General features: G+C 46.5%; 1 protein-coding gene across 2 annotated transcripts; it reads left to right on the forward strand.

Moving 5' to 3' along the window:
- Positions 1-6,541: 6,541 nt before the first annotated feature.
- On the forward strand, positions 6,542-10,731 carry ZFAND2B (zinc finger AN1-type containing 2B). 2 transcript variants are annotated; one of them, XM_072617863.1, is made up of 9 exons: positions 6,542-6,958; positions 7,443-7,537; positions 9,010-9,141; positions 9,293-9,444; positions 9,684-9,779; positions 9,862-9,901; positions 9,984-10,051; positions 10,154-10,226; positions 10,333-10,731. In XM_072617863.1, the coding sequence occupies exons 1-9, from the start codon at positions 6,904-6,906 to the stop codon at positions 10,375-10,377; spliced, it is 756 nt and encodes a 251-aa protein (XP_072473964.1). In that variant the 5' UTR covers positions 6,542-6,903; the 3' UTR covers positions 10,378-10,731. The 2 variants fall into 2 exon arrangements, with proteins under 2 accessions (XP_072473964.1, XP_072473965.1); XM_072617864.1 differs by lacking the exon at positions 9,684-9,779.
- The last annotated feature ends 10 nt before the right edge of the window (positions 10,732-10,741 follow it).

Below are 10,741 nucleotides of genomic sequence, written 5' to 3' on the forward strand. Positions count from 1 at the left end.
AGGAACAGGGCAAGGCACAAAACATAAATACAGGCTGTCGAAAGTAACAACAATTGACTTCTGTACGAGTCTCTGGATCCCTCCATGGGAATAGGCACTATTAGAAATATTTATTGAATGGAGGCAGTTTTCATTACAGATCAGTTAAGGAGCATGGGGTAGATATGGAGATTAGCAAGAGTGAAGCCAAAAGGAGGAGAAAAGGAAAAAAAAATGTTTCAATTGCCTTTTTGGCAATTGAAACATTTTGTAAATTTACAGAAAAAAACAGAAGGGAATTAATACCTAAGGAAAATCTGGAAAATAAAATTGAATGTATGATATACTTTTTTTTTAAAGCAAGCTATATAGGTGTCTGTTAAGTTTAGAATAAAAAAATGAACTTAATTTAAAAGTTTTCAGTAAAATATGAGATAAGGTCTTCAGCCAAGACAGTCAAGGAAGAGGTAAGGAGAGAAATGTCTTAGACACCTCAAGCCCTAAATAGTATAGAGAGTCAGTCTGTTATTGTTCAGTCGTTGCATTCATGTCTGACTCTTCACGATCCCATTTGAAAAGCCTCACCTTGCCGTAGTAAGGCCCCAGTAGATAAGGGGTTAGTAACCTTTTTTGTATCATGGACCACTTTGGAGGTGGGGGAAGCCTATTAACCCCTTCTTAGAATATTGTTTTTAAATATATAGTATATCGAGGATTACAAAGGAAACCAATTAAACAGAAATTCAATTATCAAAAAATATTTTTTAAAAACAAGTTCACAGACTTCAGGTTAAGAACCCTTGGTTTGGAGAACATACAAATCAACTTCCTCTAGAGCCATTCAGCAGCATGTGAGAACGGGCAGTTAGTAGGAATAAATCCAGGTTTGAGCTTTGTAAGACATTAAAAGACCCTTTTAACTTCTGTCATTTTTTGATTACACATAAAACAACCCAAAATTTTCTCCAATATGTCCCGGTAATTCATACAGCATTCTAACTGGAGTTTCTCATTGTTGTGTTCATCCTTCGTTTTCAGAGGACCATGACATCAGAGAAATGATGACATGATTTGCACTTGACTTTGTTTTGAGTGAGGGAGGGCTGTGCAACCTCACTTTCTCCTTCTAAACCATCTGGATTCAGTGACCAGATATTCATCAGGATGACTGGAGATGGCCCAGCCTTTTAGGCTAAGGCCTCTTCACATACTCACTTAAAATGAGGTGACACGCATTCAGTGAATAGGCCTCTTTAAGAAGTAGTCAGAGGATGGCCCCTTTAAATAGAAAAAAATCAATAAATCAATAAATCAAGATGGGAGGGGCCTCAGGAGCCTTGGGTTGTTGTTTCAAAGAGAAACAGTTACTATTGACATTCACTCTAAACCAGAAGGGTCCAAAAAACAGCCATTGAATGGAGTTTGGGCCGGGACCCATCCCATTGTTGCTCAGTTTATGGGCTTCAGAGTACACTGAGTACAAGGGTTTTAGGAAAGACAAGAAAGAAAGAAGGGAAACGAAGGAAGAACACAACCTGTGAGTAGACTAAGCTCCCGAATGGGTACCTAGCTAGCTGGACAACTCAGTTCATCCTCTCTCTCAACCTCTCCCTCTCCCCTTCCTTCTCCTCTCCAAAAAAAGGTAAAATTTGATGGCCAGTAGTTGCCCAGTTAACTTGGGGTATACTGGCTACATTTCTTTCTTTCTCTTTCTTTCTTTCTTTCTCTCTCTCTCTCTTTCTTTCTTTCTTTCCTAACACCTTATACTTAAAAGAACAAAAAAATACATTTACACTAGGCCCCAAAGATGTGTGGATCTCCCCAAAATGGATTCAGAACCGGGGTTTGAAATCAAATCCTTAAAGACTGCCCCCCCCCCTCCACTCCTCCAAAGACTCTGGACTTATGTGAACCTGGGACTGATTTCCCAGGGCTTACTCTCTCTCTTTGAATCATTGCCCTTACCCTGGAGTAAAATTCTGGGAAAATCTGAATAAAGCTTACAAATAGTTAGTGCCTATTTCCCCAGCAGTGAGTAAAAGGCTCTTCAACTCCCAGATCAACACAACATAGGAACAATGATTAGGTAGGGGATGAAAAATGTTCATTTTACCCACCAAAGAAAATATCCTGAATTAAATGGACTCAAGGTACCCATGAACAAATACGGAACCTAAACACTCCAATAACCCATCAGCTTGAACAGACTTCTCTAAGAAGGTAAAGACATTGTGGGTCTGTTGGGCAAATGCTTCCTATATACCTTGGATCTGCACCACACAATTCACAGAAATGTTATGAAGGGTTGGCAATGTCCAAGTCTCCTGGCTCCTCATGGCATGACATTAATCCATCAGGCTCAGGGCTAGTCTTTACAGAGGATGCTCTTCTCTGAGATTCACAATGTTAAGGAAATGTTTTTCCTTTTGGAGGCTGCTGTCCAAACACTCAAACTCAAGAATTCTTAATCTCTTGGGAACTCTCAAACTCAAGATGACTCATTGTGTAGCCCCACCCCCCAAGACTAGACTCATCCATTCTCAGTGCATGAGGGGTTGGACTCAAGTCTTTCCTATGGAGCAAAGCATACGGTCTGGTCCTTTCATTGGCTCAAGTGCTCCTGCCATTTGTTAAAGGACATACATGACTAGCAGCTCCTGATTGATCCCCATGTGTCCCTGTGACTGGAGACTGGGTTAAAGATTATTGTTAACTGAACCAGGAAGAACCTCACAGTGAGGAGGCTCTAAAATGAGAGAAAAAAGGCCTCGTTTCTTTTTTTCTTCCTCTCCTTTGAACACAACTTCAGACACTGTCAGATTTCTCTTGGATTTCCATTCAGCAAGGAGAGGGGCCTTTTCTCCCCTTTTCAGTCCCCCCGCCTCATGGCCATGGCAACTCTAAGCACATGGCAACCAGAATATGTGCTTGAAGCCCAGTTCAGTTAAGTTTAAATTTCAAGCCCATGACTGCCTCTCTTTTTTGTCTTTCCTTCCCTGAGAACAAGTCATGGATAGGGATCACAGAAAATAGATGTTTCCTGCCTTGGTAGATACCTCATGAACTCAAGGCTTCCCAAGTCTTGAGTTGGTACAGGTTGACTTTTGAGAAAGGCTTCTTGTGTCTCTACCAGATACACCACTATCAGGAGAAGCCAATCGAATAAACATTTATTAAGTACTTACTATGTGTCAAGCACTGTGCTAAGGGCTGGGGGTACAATTAATAAAAAGAAAGACAGTGCCTGATTTGAAAGAGCTTACAGCCTAAACAGAGGCAACACACAAAATGAGGCAGGAAAGTTTGTGTGTAGGATGGGACACAAAGGGATACTCAGCCCTTGTTCCATGGAGTTGAAACAAGACAGGGTAGCAGAAGCAAAGTGGAGTGAGCTCAGGGTCGTTTCTGTCCTCTATAAAGAAAGACACTAGGAAGAATTTGGGTACCTAGGTGGTGCAGTTGATAGAGTATGCTGGCTAGAAATCAGGGGAACCTGAATTCAAATTTGACCTAAGATATGTACTAGCTTTGTTACCCAGGCCAAGTCACCCAACACTATCTAGTTTCCTCATCTGTAAAATGAGCTGGAAAAGGAAATGGGAAACCACTCCAGTATCTTTGTGAAGAAAAAAAAAAAAAGCCCTAGTGGGTTCAGATTTAATCTACCTCAGACTCTATCTGGCCTGCTTGTCAATACCAAACGTCACACATGCTCAGATTTCTTAAGAGTCTAGCCAATATGGTGAATCTTAAATAGACTTGGTTTAAAAAAAAAAAAGTCCAAGTGAGGTCTTGAAATCAGACACTACTGAGAAGACTAAACAACAAGGGAAGCTCTCCAGTCGGTGGGGAGAAGAGGTGCTGAGGGAGGTAGTGTCAACCAAGGCTTGAGTGAGCCGCATGATGGTGGAATAGAGGATGCTGCAGCTGAAAAAGCTAAGGAAGTCCACCTAGGCTGTAGTTCAGAAGATCCATACCTATGAGTTGTACAGAGTTGTCAGAGATAAAAATAGAATACTAATTCATCAATACTGCAAAGTGTTTTTCCCCTTCTGGAGAGTAGTATTTAAGTGATGGATTCGTTTCATGTTTGACTATTTGCTAATGTGAAAGTGTGATTTTTTTTGTGTGTTTTGAGAATTTGTTTTTTGCGGTGGAGAAAACAAATAGCTGTCCAATATTCCATATTGATTTTGTCCCTTTTCTAGAAGAGACCCTGTAGTAATCCATTTTAGACACGACCCCAGAAAATGTGCCATACTGTGGTGGGAGCAGTTTTCTAAGAAGGAAGTCACTGACAAAAAGCATGGTTCCATATGTGGCAGATTTTTATAGCTGCATTTTTTGAGGTAACAAAGAAGGAGAATGCCTAAATACACTGTGATACATAAGTGTAATTGAATATTACTTTATTGTAGGAAACAACTAAGATGAATACAGAAAAGCATTGAAAGACTTACATGAACTGATGCAAAATGAAATATGCAGGTCAGAAAAATAGTAAACACAGTAACTACAACAATGCAAATAGAAAGAATGACAACCATGAAGTAATTAAAACTGAATATTGTAGAATTATGAAGAATAAACTTGGCTCCAAAGAAAACATATGAGACAAATCCTTCTTTGTGGAAATTAGAGTCCATGGGTGTGGAACACTTTAAAATATATGCAATATATTTTATGTTAATTTATATTTTATTAATATAGCTAATTATTACTAAAACATTACTATTAATATAACATTAGATTTTTTTAATATGTTGATCAGTTTTGCTGAATTTCTCTTTTTTCTTTAAATTTTTTTTTTTCAGTTAAAAAGAGTGTCTTTCTAAGGGGCCAAAAGGGAAGGGATATAAGGAAGAAATCTAAATGATGTAAAAATAAAAATATCACTAAAAATTTATTTTTTAAAATGGAAATGGTATTGAAACTATCCTTGAGATTTAATTGGTTTCTATGACTCTTGATGTTGATGTGGCTTCCTAATCACCTGAGTACAAAATAATTATGAGGTGCCTTGCTTGACCAGCAGACCATCATGGACGCACAGAGGCAGGACAATTGAGCTGAGTTCAGTCAATGGTGTCTTCATTATACATCCTTTGCCCTGCTGTGGAAATCTTTTTAAAAACTGCTAAATGTTTCAGAGATGTCTAATTCATTCCATTATTTCCCCTAAAGTACCAGGAGACACAGGTCTGTGTTTTCTACAACACATGACAAAGTCTGGTTTAAGAGATTTCCATAAGAAGTACATAGTGGAGGAATTATAAACCAGGTCGTGTGAGAAAAGTCTGACTTCTCTCTCCTTGGGACTACGCTGAATCCAGACTGTATGAATCAACAGCAGGAGCCCTAGGAGAGGGACAAATGATGTTTAGAGGATGAAGAAGCTAAGGGAATTCCTGATAGATCTTCTCAGTAAGGGAGAAGGATAAATAATGTTTGAGAGAAATTATTATTAACAACCAATGATTTTAGGAGACTCAGACTTCCTCCTTTTTCTTTTCTCATTTCAAGACAACAGTCTCCAAAGGTTGAGCCCCACTCAACCAAGTGGGGCAGCCTTTATGTTCCGCTCAGGTTTGGGTGGAGATAAGTTCTTTGAATAGATTGCCCACAGCTGGGGTAACTTAGAAGTAAAGGATGTAATCAAAGCTCAGGTCCAGCCCCTCCTTGCAATATGCATTCTCTCATTAATTGTTAACCAGGGGGCAGCTAGGTGGCATGGTGCATAGAGCACTGGCCAGGAGTTCAAATCCAGCCTTAGACACTTGTTGGCCGCGTGACTGTGGCCAAGTCACTTCATCCTCGTTGCCTCAGTTTCCTCACCTGTAAAATGAGCTGGAGAAGGAACTGAGCCTAAAGTTACGCTTTGGGATGTAACGACTTTCAGGTTTGGATCTCGGACAGCACGCCGCACTTCTCCTTCCTAGGTTCCGTTTTGTATTCTGATGATTGGACCGTCCCTCCTCGGACGCTGCAGTCTCCACGAGGGTGCAGCAAGCTTCTGGGCTCACTCTCCCGGCTCTCGTTGGCCTGCGGGTTGGTTCCTAGGTCAGCGGCCACTCTTTTATTGCCCCGGACGGCTTTCCGGCAGTGCCACCCGCGCACCTGTGCCTGGCACGCTCCGCGTGCATCAAGCGGCCAGGCAGCATCGAGGAGCTCGGGCACGGCCACTGACGACGCCCGTGGAACAGCTCCCACGCACGTGTTAGGGGCTCGCAGGTAAAGCGCCGTTTCATCCTCAGGACGGCTCTGGGAGAGTGCTATGACCTCATGCTTCCAGGCGAGGAACAGCCACGGAGGGGATGTGACCGTCCTAGGGTACCCTTCCCCGTTAGGAGGCAGAGGCGAGGAAGGATATCTTGGCGCTAAAACCTGTGCCCCGAGAGCGGCCACGGCCGGGGGAGCAAACGGCAGCCTGGCGGCCGCTGGCCCGGCTCTCCCCAGGCGGGGATGTGCGGCAGGAGCTGGGCACACACGCCGCCTCACACCGGGCACAACGAGCCGGCGATCCGCGGCCCGCGTGATATCGGAGAGCGCCTGGCCGGCTCGCTCGGCGGCTCAGCGTTCGCTCTTTCAGCCGCTGCCGGGTCTCCCGACCCGCGCAGGCTGAAAAGCCGGGAGTTTCGAGGGGGAGGCCGGGAACGCGCCCGTAGCCGTGCGTGCCGTGACGTCACCGCGCCCCGTGGCGCGGAAAAGGGGCGGAGCCGAGCGCACGGAGCCCGCAGATGCTGGAGGGTCGCCGGTGGCTGGGGCACGGAACGGACGGCGGTGGGTCCGACCGGCACGGAGGGCACCGAGGCGGAGGAGCCCTCGGGGGCGTGGTAGCTCTGCCCAGGTTTGAACCAAGCGCCATCGCTACGCTCCCTCTTCGCTTCCTCCACCCAGAGGCTCCTCCTCCCTCCGTCCCCGGCCATGGAATTCCCGGACCTGGGAGCTCACTGCTCCGAACAGACCTGTCAGCGCCTGGGTGAGGGGCGGGGCCTGGAGCCCGGAACTTGGGCCGGGGCGGGGCTTAGGAGATGACCGGCGGGGGCGGGGCCCGAGGGGCGGGGCCTGAGTTAAGGGCCGGCCTGTAGGGCGGGCGCCAGAGGCTGGGGACCGTGCTCTGACATGTAGGGGTACTAGGTGGCCGAAGCGCTTACCTGAGCCCCGAAGCGGAGCTGTAGTGCGCTATGTGTGCTACCCAGGCATGTGTGTATATATGCCCATAGACGTACACGCACACTGTGCGCTGTGTGTGCTGCAGACGTGGCACAGAGGGAAGGAATCGGGGCATGGGGGCGGGGGTGAGAAAGGATGCGCCTAGAGAAGGGAAAGGCTGAGCTTAGCGGGGAGGTGGGGGTGGAGAGAGATGGCCTGAAACTCGGGGAGACTGAAGCAAAAAAAGGAATTTAGGTTATGGTGGGAATGAGGCATGACTTAGACGTCCAGACACCGTCCCATCCTCGCAGATTTCCTGCCTCTCAAGTGTGATGCCTGCTCTGGCATATTCTGCGCAGACCATGTGGCCTATGACCAGCATCACTGTGGCTCTGCCTACCAAAAGGTGAATCTCGGGATCCCTCGGGGCTTCTGCCTTTTGTAGGGTGAAACAACCCAGGACCCTACTGACACTCAGACTGGGCTCCTTCTGCAGCATTAGGCATGGTTAAAACACCTCCTCCTTCCATTCCCGTGACAGTTCTGGCTCTTCTCTGTGGTCACTCCTGTCTCTGAGGGCTTCTTTTCATCCTTCCCCTCCCTAATCAAGGCTTTTTCTCTCTGTACTTTGTCCCTTGATAATTTCATCTGGTCCCATGCCTTGAGCCCTTACTCCTGTGAGAATGAATTCCCCATCTGCAGCCTCACATGACCTGCTGAATAATTTCTCCATTTTTCTCTTAGCCACCCAAGCTCAATCAATCAATCAGTCCTCTTTGGCTCTACCCTCTCTAGTCCCTCATGTTTATTCAGTCTACAATCGCCATCAGTTCTGCTTCTAAAATCTCTCTCAAGTATCTACTCCTTTTGTTACTCCCACCTGTTCAGACCCTCATTGTTATTCCACTGGCCTAATTGGTCCTTGCCTTCATTATCTCCTCCTTCTACCATCCTGCACCACCTTTTGCCAGGTAAGTCTTTCCTAAAATTTATTACTAATCATGTGTTTCCCATAGCCGAGTCAGTTGCTCAAAAGCCTTCCAACCTGCTTTCCTAGTCTTGACTTCTACTAACGTCACACATCTTAAAACTTATCTGACCTATCCTGGACCTTGACGTGTAAAATTGCCTCCCCCCAACAAAATTGTTTAAATCCTGCCTTCCCTTCAGTACCCAGATAAAATGCCATTTCCTAATTTGAGCATATTGACAGGGACTGTCACTCTGACCCAGCACAATGCAAACACAAGGTGTGGGAATTCTGCTAGCTGTTCACCTGTGAGGGAACCAATAGGAAGGCCTGGGAGGTTTGCTCAAATTTGTTTTGCATCATGGTCATTTGTGTTTACGTGTCTTCATTCGTTCATGTCATATAATAGCTAGCATTTTAGGTTTAAGGTTTGCAGCAAGGCTTAACAAAGATCATCTCATTCGATCCTCACAGTTACCTTGGGAAGTTGGTGCTGTTATCCTCATTTTATAGGGGAGGCAACTGAGGCAGACAGAAGTGAAGTGACTTGCCCAAGGTCACAAAGCTAGTGTCTGAGGCCAAGTTTGAACTCAGGAGTTTCTGACTTCAAGTCTAGTGCTCTACCCACTGCACCACCCAGACACTCATATTCCTTGATCAGTGTCTCCATATATACCTAGTATAGTTTGTCCTACATGGTGGGTGCCCTAGTACCATAGTAGATAAATCTCTTTACTTTATCTAAGTGAGGCTATGCCATGGCTGTTGTTTGATAAAAGAGGGAAGGGTTCCCAGGGTCCACAGTTCACATCCTGGGGCTTTACTAGACTTTATTCATTGCCAGAAACATAGTAGCATAAACAGTGGTCCCCAAGATGTGCCTTCCCTTCTCTTCTTCCTGGCTGTAGGATGTACAGGTGCCTGTGTGTCCACTATGCAATGTACCAGTGCCTGTGGCAAGAGGGGAATCACCAGACCGTGCTGTGGGGGAGCATATTGACAGGGACTGTCGCTCTGACCCAGCACAACGCAAACGCAAGGTGAGGGAATTCTGCTAGCTCTTCACCTGTGGGGAAACCAATAGGAAGGCCTGGGAGGTTTGAGAAAGTTAGCTTTTCAGCTGACAGCCAGGAATGGTTGGGTGGGAAATAGAGGTCTTTGTTGTAGAGTGTCTTGTGTCTGTCCCATTAGATCTTCACCAATAAGTGTAGCCGCCCCGGCTGCCGGCAACGGGAAATGATGGAGCTGACTTGTGAACGGTGTGGCCAAAACTTCTGTCTCAAGCACAGGCACCCACTGGACCATGAGTGCTCTGGGAACAGAATGCCAGCCAGCCAGACTGGGTAACTCTAGGAGTGTGATTTTCCTACCCTGAATTTGGGAATTGCCCTGTACTCCTGTTGGGTTGGAATGCCCTTAGTGTCTTCCTAGAACTACAGTCCCCCCAGTCTGGTGGAGGAAAGCCTTTGTCTTCCCTTAGGTTGCTTGCTATCATCACTATCTCCCACTAACTCCCCGGAGAAGAGGGAAGTGGAAGGGAATTTGTTCTGGGGTGTATGTAGAAGGTGTCTCTCCCCTGCAGACTGGCTGCTATCTCCAGAGCCCAGGGCTTAGGTTCTAGCACAACCCCAGTCCCTGGCCCAGGGTTGGGTAGGACCTCACCCCCTTCTCACAGCAGGTATGTATATCTCCACTTCTCCCTGACCTTGTTTCTCATCTACGCTTCCATCCCCATGCTGGTTTTTTCTCCTTTCTCCTAGAGTTGCTGAGTCATCAACTCATGCCTTACAGAATGGCCTGGTGAGTTTAGATAGGAACAGAGGAGGGGGAGTTGAATGGGTGGTGAATGAGAGAAGGCTGGATAATTTGTCTTTCTCTGTAGAGTGAAGATGAAGCCCTCCAGCAAGCACTGATCCTGTCTCTGACTGAGGCCAAGCCTGTCGCTCCCAGGTAGCTGCCCTGAGGAGGACTGGGAAGGTGGTAGAGGTGGAGGAGCTGAGTTTGGGGATGAAGGGGCTAATGATACTGTCTCAAGCTACTCTTTACTCTCAGCACTCAAGAGGAAGAAGACTTGGCTCTGGCTCAGGCACTGTCAGCCAGTGAGGAGGAATACCGAAAACAGCAGGTACTGTGCTCCACAGGAACAGACGGGGAGGGCTTTCTTCACAGGCTTGACCCTAGGGCTACCCCTAACTCTATCCCTCTCTCTCTCTCCCCTTCCCTTGCTCCAGGCCCAGAGCCGAAGCCTGAAACCTTCCAACTGCAGCCTTTGCTAGGACCCTGGGAGTGGGGGGGTAGGCTTAGCTGAGAGGGGCTGTGGCCCTCACACTTCCAGTGTTCCCTGGAAGAAGCTAGAAGCTCTGAACAACAATGACAATGGGAATCCAGAGCTAAGAGTGAGGAAGACCACACCAGGAGTGCCTCTGAGTTCAGGGTGGCAGGAATCTCCACTGCTTACCCATGTCTGAAGGGGTAGGTGGAATCTGGCTTGCAGAGGACCAACCATCCTCATCCCTTTTTTCTTCTGTGTCCCCCATGGAGGGGTCTTCCCTGGAGCTGTCACCTCTGTACCTAGAGTTGGTGAGCAGGCAGAAAGGACTTGGAAAGGAATAAAGCATCTTACCAAACAATGGTACCCTT

Source organism: Notamacropus eugenii, chromosome 6, assembly GCF_028372415.1.
Source record: "Notamacropus eugenii isolate mMacEug1 chromosome 6, mMacEug1.pri_v2, whole genome shotgun sequence".
Classification (NCBI taxonomy): Eukaryota; Metazoa; Chordata; class Mammalia; order Diprotodontia; family Macropodidae; genus Notamacropus; species Notamacropus eugenii.